Below are 18,315 nucleotides of genomic sequence, written 5' to 3'. Positions count from 1 at the left end.
AGTGAAAGAAGGTCGAACCGGCCGTGAGGATGAAGGGTTCTAGGTCGGGGTCGGCGCAGCAGCACCAGTGATATCGCTGTCCTCGCCCTCGACGGGGGCGCAAGTGCAGAAGAGGTTTGTGTCGCCGTATGCTATCGCACTGTTAGCCTGTATCCTCACAAATCGCCAGAAAAAGGGAGGAAAGACTTACCATCATCCAACCTCGCAACACTAGGCCAGAACTTCTTCGCCTTCAAGTAGCTGAGGGGATACGCCGCCTTCTCCCTCGAATAACTCCTCTGCCACTCGCCCGTAATAAGATCCTGCTGGGTATGCGGACTCATCTTCAGCACATTACCCTCCTTGGGTTGTTGACCTTCTTCAACCTCCTTAATCTCCTTGCGGATACTAATCAGCGCATCGCAGAAGCGGTCCAACTCGGCCTTGCTCTCCGATTCCGTAGGCTCGATCATGAGGGTGTTGGCAACAGGCCAGCTCATAGTGGGGGCGTGGAAACCGTAATCTTGGAGGCGCTTGGCGATATCAATAGCTTCGATACCAGCGGTTTCCTTGAAGCCGCGGACGTCGAGGATGAATTCGTGGGCGCAGCGACCTTCGTCGTTGGTGTAGAGGATGGGGTAGTGCGGCTTCAGGCGGGAGAGGATGTAGTTTGCGTTGAGGAGGGTAATCTTGGTGGCTTGAGTGAGGCCGACGGCGCCCATCATCTTGATGTAGGCCCAGCTGATGGGCAGGATGCTGGCGCTTCCCCAGGGTGCACCGCTGACGGGGTGGATGGCTTGGGCGCCACCGGTTTCGCCGCGGAGATGGCCGGGGAGGAAGGGTGAGAGATGTTCTTTCACTCCGATGGGGCCTACACCGGGGCCACCGCCGCCGTGGGGAATGCAGAAGGTCTTGTGCAGGTTGAGATGGCAGACGTCGGCACCGATCTCGCCGGGGGAGCAAAGACCGATTTGGGCGTTCATGTTGGCACCGTCCATGTAGACTTGGCCGCCGTGCTGATGGATCAGGTCGCAAGCCTCCTTGACGCTGGGCTCGAAGACACCGAACGTGCTGGGGTAGGTGACCATGAAGGCGCCGAGCTCTTCGCTGTGCTTCTCGCACTTGGCCTTCAAGTCGGCCATGTCCAGGTTACCGGTCGCTTGGTCGCATTTGATGGGAACAACACGCATACCGCACATGGCAGCACTAGCAGGGTTGGTTCCGTGGGCTGAGACAGGAATCAAGCAGATATCGCGCTTCTTGCCAGGCTGCTGCTCGAGATATTTGCGAATGACGCGGAGACCCGTGAATTCACCCTGAGCACCAGAGTTGGGCTGTAGCGAGACCGAGTGGAAGCCTGTAATGTCAGCCAAGTCGTCTTCTAGCTGCTTGATCATGTCGGAGTATCCAGTGGCGCGGTCAAGAGGCAGGAAGGGATGCAGGTTGGATACGGTATCAAACGAAACAGGTGCCATCTCCGCGGTGGAGTTGAGCTTCATCGTGCACGATCCAAGAGGGATCATTGAGTGTACCAGAGACAGATCCTTCGAAGACAGATGGTTGATGTAACGGAGAAGTTCCGTCTCGGAATGATGCGAGTTAAATACTGGGTGGGTCATGAACTCGCTGGTCCTCTTGAACGGCTCAGGAACCTCAATGTCGACAGATTCGGCAAAAGACCAGCTGTTGCGAGTTCCGTTGAACACATTCAATACTTTGTTGATCGTGTTTGCACCGGTGGTTTCATCAACGGAAATACCGACGTGATGGGCGTCGATCCTTCGTACGAATATTTCGTTCTTCGCGAGTGCGGAGATGATGGCGTCGGTCTTGTCGCCTGTCTCGACAACGACTGTGTCGAACAAGACAGGTGCGTTGTCCATCTTTCCGCGCTGGCCAGTCTTGTAGCCATTGGCGATGAGCGCCTGTTGAATCGTGCGAGCCTTTGCAACGACCTGCTTGGCGATGGCAGTCAGGCCATTTGGTCCATGGTACACAGCGTACATAGCGCTCATGTTTGCCAACAGAGCCTGTGCCGTGCAAATGTTGCTAGTAGCCTTCTCACGGCGAATGTGCTGCTCTCGGGTCTGCAGCGCGAGTCGTGCCGCAGGGTTTCCCAACCTGTCCTTTGACAGACCGATCAGACGACCCGGAATCTTGCGCTTGTACTTCTCGTCGCAGGCGAAGAAGGCCGCGTGTGGTCCACCGTAGCCCAGAGGCACACCGAACCGTTGTGCGTTTCCGAAGGCGATGTCGGCACCGAACTCTCCCGGTGGAGTAAGCAGTGTGAGGGCGAGGAGATCGGTCGCAACGCTGAAAAGCGCACCAGTCTTGTGCACCTTGTCGGCGAGTCCGCGGAAGTCGTTGACGGCTCCGTCAGTGTCTGGGTACTGAGCGAGCACACCGACGAGATCCTGGCCCAGCTCCTCCACCCTCTTGCTGTTGTCCTTGAGCACATCCGCAACTTCAATCTTAATGCCAAAGCCCTCGGCGCGCGAGTAGAGAACAGCGAGAGTCTGGGGGTGACACCTCTCCGACACGAGGAAAGTCTTGTTCTTGCTCTTCTGCTTGGACAGAGGCATCATGCCCATGGACATGGTCATGGCCTCGGCCGCCGCAGTAGGCTCATCCAGCACCGACGCATTCGCAATGCTCAGACCAGTCAGATCCGAGACCATAGTCTGGAAGTTCAGCAGCGACTCCAGACGTCCCTGGCTGATCTCTGGCTGGTATGGGGTATAGCTAGTGTACCAAGCGGGGTTCTCGAGGACGTTCCTCTTGATGACCTCCGGGACTTTGGTGCCATAGTATCCCTGTCCGATCAGACTCTGGCCCGGCTTGTTCTGGCTCATAATCTGCTTCGCGGTGTTGAGGAAGACGGACTCTGGCACGCCGTGGGCCTGCCACTCCTCCACACTCAGTCCCTCGGACATGCTACCAATCTTCAACTCGCGCGCCGACAGAATATCAGCGGGTATAACCTGGCGGACGAACTCGTCTAGGCTGCCCACGGGCGGATCCAGGGCCTTGAGCATGGCTTCCGCACTCTCGGCAGACGGCCCAATGTGACGGCGGGGAAATGTGTCGAGCGCATCGAAGGGTCTCGCCGAGTCGGTCTGCTGGGGCGGGGTGTCGAATACATCGTCTGCGGCTTCGACGGCTGCGGCTGCGGCCGCCTGTTGCGCAGTCGGCGCCTGCTGCTGGAACCCGCGCTTTTGGAGAGTTTGCAGGGTTTGGTATGCGATGGCGCGCGACGACGTGCCCGCGAGCTGGGGACGCGGTAGCTGGGCGACACACGACGATCGTGTGAGCCGGCTAGCAGTGCTAGCTGCCCTAATACACGCTGCGCGCATGTTGGCTGTGTGGTTGCAGTGCTGCTACGGGGAGTCTCCCCAGGAAGCAAATATTTTTTAACAGAGAGATTAGTGTGCTGTTGAGCGAGTCCTGTGCGAGCAATTGGCCCGATTGCTCAAAAGTCTGGGAGGCTCGCCACTGCAGTGGTGGTGACGTTGGCGGGGGAAACGCGTTCAACACCCACAACCCAGGGAAATGCAAAGTGAGGATTTACAAGGGAAGGAAGAACTTGGATCGCGAAACCTCAAGACGCTCAAATTGACAGCGGTGACAGCGCGCCTTCATTCATTGCTATCTACACTCTAACCCGTCATTATCCGCGCCGTTGGTGATAAGCTGACCCTGGCCAAGCTAGCCGACGCGTGCCACTAAACCCCAAGCCGACTGTCCTTGCATCCACACGCATTCCTAGCACCCATTGGGCAAAACTACGCTGACCACCGCTGCATTCTATTACTTGATATCCACATAACCCGCATCTCAGTCCTCTCCGCGTGTTCTGGGCACGGTTCAACCACACTAGATGCTCGCCCGTCGCGGTGCCATTGTCCGTCGGAGATTCTTTTCTTTCTCCGTCTCTTCGGTCACGGGCAGGATTCCTTGCTCGCGGAGCTGCGCTAGGTACTCTTTGCCTGTGCATCGCATTAGCAAAACATTTTCAAAGTCAAAGATTGCGTCGTCACTTACCGTATTTGTACCCCACCTCGTAGATCTCTTCGAATTTCGCAAAGTCAAGCGTGCCATACGGATCGATTGGCGGCCGCATGTACCTGCATCCCGGCGTATTCTTCGCCCGCTCCAGCGCATCGATACTAGACACATATGCGAGGCGCGACTGGATCTCCGATAACGTCGGGGGGTTGGGGAAGCTAGAGAATGGATTCCACCGATTGAATGTCGCCCAGAAACCACTTAATGAGTCACCGAAAGACTGCGGCGCGTTATCGTCGAGACTGCCTACGTCGACAGCGAAGATGACGTCTGCGCCGAGACTCTTCATATGCGTGACAGTCAGGTTGTCGATGTACCCACCATCCAAGAGCATGCTGCCGTTGTCACACAGGGGAGGAAGTAAGCCTGCAAGTGACATCGATGCGCGGACGTAGCGCCAAACGTATCCACTCGTGTGGATTTCTGAACGCGACTTGCTGATGTTGGTGGTGTTGCAGTAGAACTCGAGCCAGAAGTCTTCCATTTGGGAATTCCCAAAGGTCTTGAAGATGCCACGGTTGAACTCATGGCCAGTGGTGTACGAAGCACTATCGAAAATCAGCTTTGAAGTTTATGTGGACATGTAAAACTTACGAAGGGTAGGTAAGATCGAGTGCAAACCTCCACATGCTGCCCATGCGACCGGCAAACTTCTTTGCGCGACCGTACATGGGAACAACATCTGCATCCCAAGCGTAGAGTGCACCTATGAAACTACCGATAGATGTGCCGCCCACGATATCGATGGGAATTCCAGCTTCTTCCAGTGCGCGGATGATGCCGATTTGCGATATACCACGAGCACCACCACCGCCCAATACAAGACCGACAGAGCGACCGCACAGACGTCTTGCGAGGCGATGGAAGTCACCCTTGAATGGTGTGTCTGCCGAATAGAGCGGCGTCTGTCTGACCTTCCTCGATGTATACTTCTGGATCTCAGCCTGGATGACTTGCACTCGTTGTTTGAGCGCATTTCCAAAGCGTCGCCCAGCGTGATGAACTGGCTCCGAGGTTGCACGGAATGACATTTGAATATGATGATGACTGCCATTGATCCAAGGGCGGTTGCGCAGCCACTTCCGCGTCAGGCCTGACGGACAGTATCTCTCAGAATGCAAAAGCACCAGCTCTTTGCGTGCAGTCGTCTTGGTTGTTAAGAGGAAACGCTCATACTCGCCAATGTTTGGAGACGACTCAGCTAGACCCACGAGGAGGATGCAATCAGCCTGGTTGATGCACGTCTGGGTCCATGGCGACTTGACTGGAGTGTCAGCGACATAGATGACCATGCCATATCTTTCCTCCAAATCAGCGAGGTATTGCGAAAGCTTCAGTTTCCCCATGCGACTGAAGGCGTGTCGTCCGAGATGATTGAGAATGGCAGCCTGATTCAGAGAGACCACGCCTTGTGGCATGCCGATTTGAGTAAGCGCGTTTACCAGCCGGCTTCCGAAGTCCACTACCGGGATCCCAGCAGTCACCGGAAGTACGGCCACAGTGCGTAAGTTGACTGTCGAAGACACATTCGCGCGAGTGGCCTTCGTCCCACGCTCTTTACTCTGTTCGTGCAGTGGGTCATCGACCAAAGCTCGCATGCGGGACGCAATGATCTTCGAGATCTTAATTGTGATGCCAGGATGTTCTAGTGCCAGACTGTTAAATAGCGTCTTCGGGAACTTCGCAAGCTCGGTATCTCGGATGGCATGCAGTGAGCCCGGTCGTGATGATTCTGTGAGTACTTCGAGTTCTCCGACGCTGTCACCTTGACCGTATTCACCAATGACCTTTACCGCGCTGTTTTCGGCGTCGCGGATGGCGCGCAATCTTCCGTTCAAGACGATGTAAATAGCATCGCTCTCATCTCCTTGGTTGTAGATCACCTGCCCCGCATTTACTTGAACCCATTCCAAAGCGAAGTCGATATGCTGGATCAGCCGTGGCAGAAGTGTTGTAAGGCGTTTCGCGATCGTGAGCAATACAACCGGGTATCGTTCGACGATTCGCTCTATCGCTGAGCGGGGCAGAAAACCTACGTAGACATCGGTCTTGGCTGTGACATCGACGAAAGATCGATTCGATGATACTGCTCCAAGATAGCCAGCTAGTCCACCAGGCTTGGTCATGAATAGACTCCTTCTTGTGCGCTTCTTCTTGGTACCATCGGCAGCAGTTCGCGAAGGGGTACTCGATCCTGGTGGGCGTGACGATGGACCGAAAAGGTCGTCTTCAGTGTAGCCTGGCCCATTAGGAAGGGTTCCCAGTACGTTGGATTCAGGCGCGTCTTCTTCCACAGGCACGCTTACGTCCAAGAACCCATCAATGACGTAATACAAACCAGGATTCCTCTCTCCCTGTTCCACCAGCACCGAGTCCTTGGGAAAGAAGACAATCTCCACATCATTCACGATCTCTTCCAGGATGTTATGAGGGCCTGCAGCGCTCATGCTTGACATGCCAGAGGCCGATGCTATAGACTCGGTGTCTCCATCCTTGGAGCCTGCGTATGGGTCCATGAAGCCAAATGCATTCGTGAACACAGCCTTCTGTCTCCTGGCGTCGAAAGAGACAAGCTGAGGTGACTGCTCCACTGACGCAGTCGGCTTAGGCATGGGGTTTTCCGGGTTGATGAGTCCGATAGCCTTGAACATACATCCCAGTATAGACTCCCTGAACACAGTAGCTTCATCAATTGATTCTTGTCGGTGCAATGTTTTCGGGCGTAGTGAGGGAGATGCGAAAGGGTTAAAGTTGCTTGCGTCCAACGGCGTTCGGTTGTCTCGACGTTCCTGTTGATGTTGGTACGGTTGAGAGAAGCTGCTGCGGCCGCTGCGACCAGTTCCGCGTGCCATTTGCGAATTGGTCAACAGGTCACCTGCGCTGATTCGGTCGTTGCGTGGTCCTTGATCTGGGGAAGTGATTTTGGGTAATGCTTCGTTGTTTGCGTTTGCGTTGGCCCCACGAGCGGCAGCAAGGCGGGCTTGCGCAGCGGTTCCTCTCCTAAGGGATACGCTGGACCTTCGTCGTCGGCCGGCGCCGGGGTTGTGCAACGCGATGCCCTTCATACCCTCGTCTGAGCCAATGCGCTCCGTTTCCTTCGCAAATTTCTCCTTCAGCCGCTCGAGCGGAGCATCACGCAGAAAGCCAGGAAGATCGTATGTAGTATACTTATTCATGAGCTTCTCCGTGCGTAGGACCTCATTCGTCAAACTGAGATAAGCATGGCTGGTTGCGAGCGTAACTCTTTGAAGGCGCGTAAGGATGACCTGAACAATGTGCGCCGTTGCTTTGGGGTATATGCGCGTCAGTCGACGAAATGCAGTGGCTGGGATTATAGCGATGGTTGTGTCTACGGTCGCGCGCGCGACAATGTCTGGATGGGCAGATTTAGGCTTCGCAGGGCGCGAAGGTGATCCTCGAGTTTTGCTGTGCTTGAGTCGCTCATCACCAAGGCCGTCCAGATCCAGCGACAGAGGCGGCACGGCTTGAAGGCGCCCGCCTGCTGTTGGACTGTTCAGAGTCGATGTTCTTCGATGCCCGAACTTGGCCTCAGGGACTTGGTTTGGTGTGTGCGGTCTTGAATCGTCGAATGCAAAGCTGCTGTTCCGCGACATAGATGGCCTTACGTCTTGCTGAGGCGATCCTGGAAAACTTGGACGCGTGTCCTCATCTTCGTCATGGCGCAACTTCACGTCTTCTGTGAACAGAGAGAGAATGGAGAACAACGAAGACATTGGGGCTCCGTTCTTGACTTCAGTAAGAAGCTGATAGCCCTGCCGGTGGCCCTGGTTCGCGCCGTCGCCGGATGACTCCCCTCCCATATCATCCTCATCGGAGTCTGAATCATTTCGGTTCGACTTGACAAAGATCTGGACCAAGCCATCTACTACCAGACAAAAGCCTTTCTCTTCTTCCAAGAGAATTGTCTCGCCAGCCACCAACCGACGGGTCTGCATAGTGCGTGTTAGTTCATGGAAGACTGGGCGCTCCAAGTAACCGAAGACTTTGATTGCGCTCAAGAATTCATCCAAGTAGTTGGACAAGCCGCGCTTGGAGTCATTTTCGGCGCTGTCGGGAAAGACTTCGACCTGTGGTTCTTCACGCTGCGGTTCAGGCGGTAGTCGTGCGTACATAGTCATGTATCGGTACCTCACGAAGTAACTGACGGTAGACACGACAAAGACGACGACGAGCATCCTACAAACGTTTAGCTAATATACGTGTAGGGGGTTGACAACGTACAGCGTTGTGAAGTTCATGGTGAAGGTCAGGCTCATAGAGAAGAGCGTGAACAGCCATGTCGGCAGGGTATAGGTAATCCAGTACAAGACGGTGGGCAGGACACTGAAGATGGACAGAATGACACGGCCCAATAGACCAAAGCTGGTCGACGGCGTGGTATCAGCAGGCTTCATGCCGAGTACAGAGTTGGAGAGGGCCTCTGCTGTGTTATACACTGCTGCTTTGGACGCCTCTGCCAGTGACCGAGAAGTGGCAGTTCCCGGGACTGCCATGGTGGCCATGGTGGGCGAGGAAAGATCGGTGCCGAATTCGGACCGTCACGCGTCAATATTTCCAGACGTTTCTAGAGTTGCTAATCTAGGGCGGTAAAGACAGGAATCCCATGATGTGCCGTGCAGCGGGCACGTTGAAATCCGCGGGTATGTACTGGGGGCGCTTGCATGTGGGGTGCCACTGCCATCTTGTGAAAGGCCGGGCCCGTGCATCGATTAGCGCGGAAGTCGCGAAACTCCACCGCGGCCTGGAGCTCTCACTCGCGCGCCGGAGCTTGTAAACATCACCCATTGCGCCACCATGCCGCCCTTCAAAGATGACCAGATCATCGTGAGTCTCACGTGCACTCGACGCTCGGCATATGCGCTAACCGCCTTAGATCATTGCGCCGGGCTCCGAGACGACCGTCGCGCAGCTGGGGCTCCCCGAGTCTTTCACGCCCGCGCGTCTTCGCGTGAGATCGCGCATGTTCCCTGCAGAGAAGGAAGGTGAATTCGAGCCCTACAAGATCCGGAGAAAGCAAGATCAGCCGACCGCGACGAATGGCGACCCCACAGACGAATCGCAGGAAGAAAAGAAGCCTTCCGAGGGCGACGATGATGTAGTGTGGGAAGAAGACCGCGTTTCGGAAGAAGGCGCGATATGGCCCATTCAGCAAGGCCGCATCGTTGACTGGCCATGCTTCTTCGCCCTCATCACGCACACCTACAACTCTCTGAACCCGCCCTTCCACACTCCGATCCTCCTCATCACCCAACCAGCATGGACTCCGCGAGAGCACGAGAAGCTCACCCAGTTCTTCTTCGAGAAGTTCAAGGTGCCTGCGTTCGGGCTCATGGACGCGGCATTGGCAACGACATGGGCATACGGTGTACATACAGCGACAGTGATAGACGTTGGCAAAGATAAGGCAGACATCACCGCTGTCAGCGAGTTCATCCCGCACACCCAGGGTCGCGTCATCTCACTGGAAGGATGTGGAGGCGAGGCCTTTACCCAAGGGCTCTTGTCTAAGCTCAAGTCCAAGGGTCTCAACCGCGACATGTGTGAACAACTGAAGAGATCGCCCATCTGCGAACTTCTGCCCCCAGGGGTTCCGCTACCAGGGCCAGGAGATGCGGCTACCAAGGACGCAGCGACCAACCCTGCAGCACTCGCATCAACGGGCGCGACCGGTCCCGGCGCAGCAGCAGCCGCCTCCATCGGAAACGTGCCACGAGGGCCTGGTATCGATACGGAGGTCGGCGAAGACGCGAGTCTTGAAGAGAGTGAAGGTGTTTTGGATGTCGCAAGCATCGTCGCTGGCGGCAAGATGTCTGAATACCTCGCTAAGAAGGAGAAGGAGAAGCAGGAAAAGGCCAATGCGAAGAAGAAGGGTGGTCCGGCTCCAGCAGCCAACAAGCCGGTTAGGTTACCCAACTCCCGACTGGAGAAGGCTACATTCCTCTACGAGGACCACGCGCTCCTGGACACTCTGAAAAACATGAACCTCAATACACAGGAGATGGCAGATGCGAAGGGCGCTCTGGACGAAGGGCCAAACAGGAAGGGACAAGAGAATGGAGAGAACGGCGAGCCTACATCCGCAACTGAAGCGAACGGCACCAGCGAATCCGGTGCTACCGGCAAACGCACAGGATCGATAAGACGCGAGATCGAGGTTGGCACCGAGCGATTCATGGCAGACGGTGATGGCACGCTGGAGAAGATTGCAGACGCTGTGCACAGAGCTATATCGTCCATCGACGAGGTTGGCAAACGAAGTGATCTATGGGAACAGCTCATCGTCTGCGGTAACGGTTCAAAACTACGAGGTAAGTCGTGTACCATGCACCAGCAATCATCGTACATCTACTGACATCTATACAGGCTTCAAAGAATCGCTCCTCCAAACCATCCAGACTAAGTATCTGGTCTCGCCGTCCTCCGCCACGATTTTCACATCCGAGATCCCATCCAACGTGTCAACGCCCATGGGAACCGGCGCGAACACACCACAGCCCCAACTTGGCCCGCACGGCGGCTCCCAAGTCAACCCGCTCCTACTTGCAGCGACGACTGCTCAGACACAACATATGATGCCACACGGAGGCATGCCTGGCATGGGAGGTAACACCCACTCATCGCATGGCCAAACACCCACATCAATCAAGTTCATCAAGCCGCCAGAGTACTTCCCCGAGTTCAAGGACGTTGGTTTTGATGAGTCAGCCTTCTTGGGCGCTCAGGTCGCAGCCAAGGTCATCTTCGTTGTCGATCAGGGTCAAAGTAAGGGTTACATGACCCGACCCGATTACAACGACCAGGGTCCACAGGGTATCCACGATTACAGCCTATAATCCGAAATTTTGGTACTTGGATTACGAAGTCGGCTTTGATAAGCAAGGCCTTGTGTTACTTTTGCAACGCAGCCATTTTGTGGAGTTTAGGCACGGTTTATGGATATCCCGGCGTTGCCAAAAAGGAAAGCCTGGGGTCAAGTTTGATGAAACGAAATAGGCGATTGTAGCGATAGGCTAGCGGCGCATTGCGAGATGCAACCTCCAAATCCTATTTTCATTACCACCTACCCTTCCCTTTCTTTCCTTTTCACTCGTCAACTCTGTGGGAGTGAAACGCCCATTTCGTTTCTTCTGGTAGTTTGGCATCGGAGTACGCCGATAGCCCTGGGGGCTCCGCTCCGCTCCCCACGTGCTAGGCATTAGCGAGTGGCTAACCGGATCTAGCCGTCCTTACGCCTGGCAACTGATAAAGGTCGCCAGTGCCACTCGATTTATATTGCTCTTGTCTTGATTGTCTTTTTGTTCGTTTTGCCGAATCTCTGACATTCACGGGTTCTGTGAAGTACAAGTTCATTTCGACAACCGCCCTGTTCGCGAAGTTCTACACTAGAGGCTGCATCTCGGTACCTGCTCCGATCTATTGCCGCGGCTAGAACACATCTTCACATCCACGGAATACAAACGCGAAACTTCAACTTCAACTATAAAAGGGGGAATTTTGACAGAAAGAGCAGACGTACATCATCATGGCAGCTTCATCACCCATATCCAATACGATTTACGTCGGCCCCTTCGTGCACAGCGAATCGCTGTCAACACTCGAGATCCAGGAACGCGGCGCCATCTTCGTAGACTCTGACGGCATCATCCGTCATGTCGAAAAAGACATCCAAGAAAGCGACCTGCCCAATATCATCCAACAGAAAGGCGACTCATGGACAGACGCGAAAATCGTCGAGATAACCGGCACTGGCTTCTTCTTCCCGGGCTTCATAGACACCCACGTCCACGCACCCCAACATCCCAACACAGGTCTCTTCGGCAAAACCACATTACTAGACTGGCTCCAAAAATACACATTCCCCATGGAATCCTCCTTCTCAAAACTTCCCCTCGCCCACCGCGTCTACCAAAACTTCGTCTCACGAACCCTATCCCACGGCACAACAACAGCCGCGTACTACGCCACCATCCACGTCCCCGCCACCAACGCCCTCGCAGACATATGTCTCGCGCGCGGTCAAAGAGCACTAGTAGGCCGCGTATGCATGAACAGCGATCTAAGCCCGGAGTACTACAGAGACTCAAGCACAGAAACAAGTTACGCAGATTCAAAAGCCAGTATCGACTACATCCGCTCCATCGACCCCAAAGGCGAGATCGTGAAACCCATCATCACACCCCGATTTGCGCCGAGTTGTACACCAGATTGCCTGACTGCCATGGGGAACTTGGCGAAGGAAACAGATACGCATGTGCAGACACACATCTCGGAAAACAAAGGCGAGATTGAACTCGTCAAGGAACTATTCCCTGATAGCAAGAGTTACGCAGATGTATACGATACACACGGCCTGTTAACAGACAAAACCATCCTCGCCCATGCCGTCCATCTCACCCCCGAGGAACGCAAATTAGTTCTACAGCGCAAGAGCAAGATATCGCATTGTCCGGCGTCGAATACGGCGATTACATCGGGCTGTGCGCCGATTCGCGATCTACTGGATGAAGGACACACGATTGGTCTTGGTACGGATGTCTCGGGCGGAAACTCGCCGTCAGTATTAGAAAATGTGCGGCAGGCGATATGGGTGTCGCGGCATCTGTGCCTACAGACTTCGAAAGATAAAGCGAAGCTATCGACGGAGGAAGCGTTGTTTCTTGCTACGAGGGGAGGTGCGGCGGTGGTGGGGATGCAGGATAAGGTTGGAGGCTTTGAGGTGGGGATGGAGTGGGATGCGCAGATGATTAGTCTGGGGGTTGTTGGTGAGGATGGTTGTCGGGATGGGGCGTTTGAAGAGGGGCCCGTTGATGTGTTTGGATGGGAGAGTTGGTCGGATTTGGTGGAGAAGTGGGTGTATAGTGGGGATGATCGGAATACTGTGGCTGTGTGGGTGAAGGGGAGGTTGGTGCATAAGACGGGGAGGTTTGCTGGGGTGGAGAGGGTTGCGACGCCCTGATGTGACGTAGTTGTCAAGTTGCCCTTCGTGCTCAATATAGATCATCTAACATCATCTCTCGTCATAAGACACAACAAAGTCAAAATAGAAAGTGAGATACCGGTCGCACTGTAAGGCAGAGAATGGGTCTGGATGGCAGGCGGAATGTGAGTCAGCATGGGACGCGCAACATGAGACTGAACATCAGGCGGAACATCAGTCAGAATGTCAGGCAAAGTGCACGCCGAGATAAAGGGCGGAAGTGCTCGTCAGCGTGGCTATGCTGTATGATGTTGAGGATTCCGAGCACACACTTTCAAGATTTACTTGAGCTCTCGATCATCAGAACGTGACGAAAGGTATATAACTGCTTTATGCTGAACATATACTGTGCCATCACCAATATCCATCACCTTCCAACTTCCTCCTCACTTGCTTCATCCCTTTTACCGAGCCACCAGCCTAAAGAATCCTCCGTCTAGTATTCGTCCATCTTCCTGCACGATGACGAAACTTCGAATCGCCGTTTCTATGCTATGCGCTTCAGTAGCCTTCGCCAGTCCATTCCTCTCACCTGAGCTTGAAGACGCCTTCGCCAACCTCAAGGCCAGACAAGAGGGTCTGGACGATCGCAAGAACGTTGGCGAAATCTGTGGGCACGACATCGACGACGGTATCGCCGATGTCGCCAAGGACATCTGGCGTGTTACAGGCGCTGACACCACACTCGACATCATTGCCTTGGGTTCGTACGACAACTGGGTTCGCAACATGGATCAAGCTGTCTTCGATAAGCAACAGTCGGATTCTTGGGACTGCGCCACTCTCGACGGAACATGTGGTCATGCTGCCGATTGCCGTATGCCTCACCCTCAGCCCCGATCTCCAAAAGCTTACAGTGACAGGTGAGTTCTTCACGCGCGATCGACCAGAGTACTATTGGATCATGTCTTCCGTTTCCAAGGCGCACACTGTCCTCAAGACTCTACACACAGAGCTTGAGAGCAGCGTTCTTCTGCAGTCGCTCAGCCTTGATCAACTCAAGACAGACTTCGGTGTCGAGAACCCCAAAATCAATCCGGCCGGAGTTGCGAACGGTGCTTTCGCATCAGCATCTGGTGTCTTCGGGATGGCGGGACTTAGAAGCGCAGATCTCGCAACCCGGGCAGGACCTTACGGCGGAGCCCTTGCGGTGATCAGTGGCGGGTTTGGAATAGCTGCTTCTACGTACCAGTCAAGCGATCCCGGAGCAACAATGGAGACGATGTTGGCTGATTACTTCAACCAAAGCAGAACCGCAATTGCCGACATGGCACGAAACCTTTTTGGAGAAGGCGATCAGAGCAAACTTCCCGAAGCCGGACAATCCGGTGATCGCAACTACTTCCAATCGCCAGTGGGACGTACTTTCAACGAGGGCAAGTTCGTCATTGAGAGTGTCGATGCCGTATGGAAGGACTACATCAACGTTGGCAACAAACTATTGGTACGTTGGTCGGTCAAGTCTCATTGATCCAAATGTTCTGGCTGACACGTAGTAGCAACAAGCCCTCGGTATCCGTATCCTGAGCGAATTAGGCTACCTGGTCTTCATCAACGTCGAAACTACGGAAGAGCTATGCGTGGATGAAAAGAAATCCAACCTATGGACCGATGGCCTTTGTGTGGGTCTCTACCACACTCCCGAGTACGAACATGAGTTTGGAAATCCGAATAGTTACAAGATCTCTCCGCTCGACAATGCGGTGGTGGACACGATGACTGGAAAATACGAATTCAATCTGATGGATGTCTACTCGAATGCAATCGAGTGTAAGAGAGCCCGTCAAGATGGCGAGCGCGAAGTCGATATCCAGAACATCCCATATGGTGGTGATTGGCCGCAATGTATGTTCAACATCGATGTGGTGAAGGGCAAATTCAAGGGCGGCAAATGGTTCGACGATTTCGAGGCGCTATGAATTAGTCTCAGCAGTTTTTACATTCGTTTAGTGGGAGCTTAATCGTTAGATCAGTAGACCCGCGGTAGTAACAGAGCAACGTCTACTCAATAAATCGTTAGATAGACAATGAAGTGGTAAACTATCTGGATTCCGTGAATTTCGAGAGTTAGGGGTAGCTCGTAGGCGACGGTATCAACAGCCTGTATCTACTGTCTTTGATTGAAACACATATCAATCGTCGATGACGGTGATTGCCATTCTGATGTCTTCGTGAGACCACGCGACGTCCAGGATCTGTGCGACCATTTCGCCAAAACGCATAAGCTGTTTCCTTCTCTCGACGAAATCAATCCCCTTTGTATCGAACTTGAGACAGACGTAACATAACAACTTGACAGCCAGTTGTGCAGGGGAAATTTCATATTCGACTTCCATAGCTTCAGAGTCGGGTGTCAGCCCATGCAACGCGTAGACTTTGTCGAGGATGTTTGTAGCCATTTGGTATCGGTATATCTCCAGGAGTCGCATCAAAGGTACGGTTTTTCGAACGCCAAAACGAAATGTATCCATAAACTTCGTCAAGACTATGGTAGCTGCCGGTGTTTCGAGAAGCAGACGAGGTAGACGTACTTGAGGCTTACCCCCAGGATGCTCGAGAGTATAGAAGTCTCTTACTTCGCCAATCAAGTTGTACAAAGTCCACAGATCGGCACGCAGACTGCAATAGTAGATCGTACACTCCTTGGCTAGCATGATTTCTTGGATGATCCAAACTCTGGTCCAGTAGTTCCTGGAGCACAACCCAAGGATACCTTTGCCCTGTTCGTAGGTGCAGGATTGGGCTTTTTCTCCTGTTGCAAGGAATTCCATACCCGCGCCACAATGCGGGGATTGGTCGAGTCTGCCCAACCAAATGGACACCGAAGCGGCATTGCTATAGATCTGTCGCATATTTTGGACTTGATGATTGCGTTCCAGTACATTACGTTGGTTGATGCAGATAGCATCAATCCAGTATAATTGATACTGCTCCTGCGAGCGCATCTCGTCCAAGAATGACCACAAATTGTAGCCGATGGTGAAGGGCACGCCATTGAGTTCGATGGCGTTACAATTATCCGCCGAACCCCAGGTATAGGATAGTGCAGTGTATGCCGGCGGAGCGGAATCGAACAAGTAGGTACGGAGGGCACACTTGATAGGTCCGGAGAGCTCGCCCGCTTGTAGTTCGAGCAGCCTGAACTCCTGGCTTCCTCTGAGCCGGTTGAGAGGCGTATCTGCGTAAGCCTGCCATCTCCATTTCTTCGGCGGCGCTGGATCGCCCATGCTTGCGAACGGTGAGAGTATACTTGTAACGTATACAATAGATCTTGTCGCTACATCGTGTCAGTACAGTATCGTGCGAGTACGACCCGGGTATACTACAGTAGTGGGTACAACACTGCAAACGCGAGATGAACGCGTCAGTCTAGCGCGTTAATACGACGCGGTACATGCTGAAATGATGCTGCAGTATGGCTAGTATGAGGTTTCCGAGCGTGATCGAGGGACGATAAGGCTTTGGTGATGATACGTGAACAGTCGTGGACAGAGATGTATTGCGATGAAAAGGACGGGCGGCGTGCGGGGTTCGGACGAGGCAGCACCCGTACACAGACATTTTGCAGGCTTGAGATGTTACTCAAAGCTGCAGGTGCAATTGGTGTAGCCATGCCAGCATCCAAACAAGCAGCGAAGCGAGGATGCTGTGAGGAGTGCATGTCTGGACCGCCAAAAGGCAGCTGAAGTGGGGCTGAGCTAGGACCATCATGCGAAGTCCTCCAGTCTCCAGGGCTGGGCATCTGCGACGCGTCACTTATCGTTCTGCTCGTCATTCTTTAGAAGAACGCAGTGCATGCCCAGTGGCTGCCCAAAGGTTCAACACTTCTCCTGTATTCCGTGCATGAATTTAACTGTTCAATTTGATAAACGCGTACTTTCTCATTTCTTCAACCCAAGCTCCATCAACGCCTTCTTACCCTTCGTACCCTCCTCTTCCCACCACAACCCTCTTATTTCCAACCCAACCTTTGCAAACAAGTCCTTCCACTGCACCTCAGTGCGTTCCGAAGAGCCTAAGTTCATCATCTGCCAGTCCATCTTGGCATCGAAATGCACAACCTCCGTCTCCGTCTCTGGTAGAATGACCTCGTGAATTAGCACCACACTATCCTCAGCCATCGAGTTCACGATGTTTGTCAGGATGGTAAGTGCCTGCATCTCCGGCCAGTCGTGCAGGAGCATGCGCAGGTAGAAAGCCTTGGCGCCCTTGACAACTGGTGGGAAGGGATCAAAGAAACTGTGTCCGACGGTTACAACGCCATCAGGCAGACCTTTAGCCTGCGCGATAACGCTCGGAAGATCCAACAGCATGCGCACACCCGGCAGTCCCTCCGCACGCTCGCAGAATTTGACTACTTGATGACCTACGCCGCCGCCGACATCGACAAACAGCGGCCGCGAGGGTTCGGTAATGACGAGGCGCTCCTTGACCGGGTACGACTGCACAAATTTGTTGTGCTCACCTGGCTTCACCAGCGTCATCGTTTCGTTGAATGCGTCGAACATCTTCACGTTCTCCGGCTTGTTCATGAAGTCAAAGTAGGTCTCGCCTTTGCAGCCATAGGCGAAGCAGAAGGGGCTGTCTCGTGCATCTACGGGGTGCTTGTATCCGTTTGCGGCGAAGTAATCGGGGAACTTGACGGCCGAACGGAAGTGGTAGTGAAAGTGAATGATTGCGCTGCGAAGAGGCGCGCCCTTTGCTATGGCGCGACCGAAGGCAGTTGGGGTGTAGCGCTGTGGAGAGTCTGTTGTCGAGGTGAAGACTTCGGGTACGAGCATCTTGAGGATCCGGTCTTGATGGGATCAGTAAGTGATGCTTTGTGATGTTTTGGATGAAAAAAAAAGCTTACTGATTAATCTGAGGTCTGCTTTGCTCTTCTCTGCCAGCTCGGCGGCGGTGATGGGCCCATTCTTTGCTATGGCGATGTCGACAAGGTTGAGGTCAACGGCGAGAATGATCACAATGGGATCATAAATTGCCTAACATCGTTAGTCCTATGTTATGGTGTTGTGGGTGTGTATGCCGTATGGAGAATGGATATCAACATGGAAAGACGCACGAAGAAATGACGCAGAAACTTGTCCATGGGTGTCTCCAGGGCTTGTGTGAGTTTCTCGGAGGCTTGCAGTAAGGCGAGCCGGTCAGCCTCCTCGAGACCTGCTGGCCCCTTACTGGCAAGAGCGAGGATATCCTGGGCGAGTGTCATGTTCGATGTTGTGTTTATTCTCCTGTGGGGTAAAAGAGTGGTAACTTTGGCAGTTTCTCCTACA

General features: G+C 53.8%; 7 protein-coding genes across 7 annotated transcripts; 3 read left to right on the top strand and 4 right to left on the bottom strand.

Moving 5' to 3' along the window:
• Positions 1–39: 39 nt before the first annotated feature.
• Positions 40–3,332, bottom strand: J4E78_009612 (uncharacterized protein; the record flags this gene model as incomplete). The annotated part of the gene is made up of 2 exons (XM_049370201.1): positions 40–131; positions 191–3,332. The coding sequence occupies 2 exons, from the start codon at positions 3,330–3,332 to the stop codon at positions 40–42; spliced, it is 3,234 nt and encodes a 1,077-aa protein (XP_049218201.1).
• Positions 3,333–3,852: 520 nt separating this feature from the next.
• NTE1 (phosphatidylcholine and lysophosphatidylcholine phospholipase) lies at positions 3,853–8,567 on the bottom strand (the record flags this gene model as incomplete). The annotated part of the gene is made up of 4 exons (XM_049370200.1): positions 3,853–3,965; positions 4,021–4,592; positions 4,639–8,241; positions 8,287–8,567. The coding sequence occupies 4 exons, from the start codon at positions 8,565–8,567 to the stop codon at positions 3,853–3,855; spliced, it is 4,569 nt and encodes a 1,522-aa protein (XP_049218200.1).
• Positions 8,568–8,859: 292 nt separating this feature from the next.
• Positions 8,860–10,898, top strand: J4E78_009610 (uncharacterized protein; the record flags this gene model as incomplete). Its single annotated transcript, XM_049370199.1, has 3 exons — positions 8,860–8,889; positions 8,939–10,373; positions 10,429–10,898. The coding sequence occupies 3 exons, from the start codon at positions 8,860–8,862 to the stop codon at positions 10,896–10,898; spliced, it is 1,935 nt and encodes a 644-aa protein (XP_049218199.1).
• Positions 10,899–11,587: 689 nt separating this feature from the next.
• J4E78_009609 (uncharacterized protein) lies at positions 11,588–13,021 on the top strand (the record flags this gene model as incomplete). The annotated part of the gene is made up of 1 exon (XM_049370198.1): positions 11,588–13,021. One exon carries the CDS (start codon positions 11,588–11,590, stop codon positions 13,019–13,021), a length of 1,434 nt encoding a protein of 477 aa, XP_049218198.1.
• A 259-nt stretch (positions 13,022–13,280) lies between these two features.
• Positions 13,281–14,961, top strand: J4E78_009608 (uncharacterized protein; the record flags this gene model as incomplete). The annotated part of the gene is made up of 4 exons (XM_049370197.1): positions 13,281–13,285; positions 13,561–13,859; positions 13,900–14,486; positions 14,542–14,961. 4 exons carry the CDS (start codon positions 13,281–13,283, stop codon positions 14,959–14,961), a joined length of 1,311 nt encoding a protein of 436 aa, XP_049218197.1.
• A 213-nt stretch (positions 14,962–15,174) lies between these two features.
• J4E78_009607 (uncharacterized protein) lies at positions 15,175–16,603 on the bottom strand (the record flags this gene model as incomplete). The annotated part of the gene is made up of 2 exons (XM_049370196.1): positions 15,175–16,291; positions 16,596–16,603. The coding sequence occupies 2 exons, from the start codon at positions 16,601–16,603 to the stop codon at positions 15,175–15,177; spliced, it is 1,125 nt and encodes a 374-aa protein (XP_049218196.1).
• A 320-nt stretch (positions 16,604–16,923) lies between these two features.
• J4E78_009606 (uncharacterized protein) lies at positions 16,924–18,251 on the bottom strand (the record flags this gene model as incomplete). The annotated part of the gene is made up of 3 exons (XM_049370195.1): positions 16,924–17,837; positions 17,895–18,024; positions 18,105–18,251. The coding sequence occupies 3 exons, from the start codon at positions 18,249–18,251 to the stop codon at positions 16,924–16,926; spliced, it is 1,191 nt and encodes a 396-aa protein (XP_049218195.1).
• Between the last annotated feature and the right edge of the window lie 64 nt (positions 18,252–18,315).

The sequence above is a fragment of the Alternaria triticimaculans genome (genome assembly GCF_023758025.1).
Source record: "Alternaria triticimaculans strain BMP 0046 chromosome Unknown scaffold_21, whole genome shotgun sequence".
Taxonomy (NCBI): Eukaryota; Fungi; Ascomycota; class Dothideomycetes; order Pleosporales; family Pleosporaceae; genus Alternaria; species Alternaria triticimaculans.
Note: the sequence above shows the minus strand (reverse complement) of the source record. Positions and strands in the feature narration are given on the sequence as shown.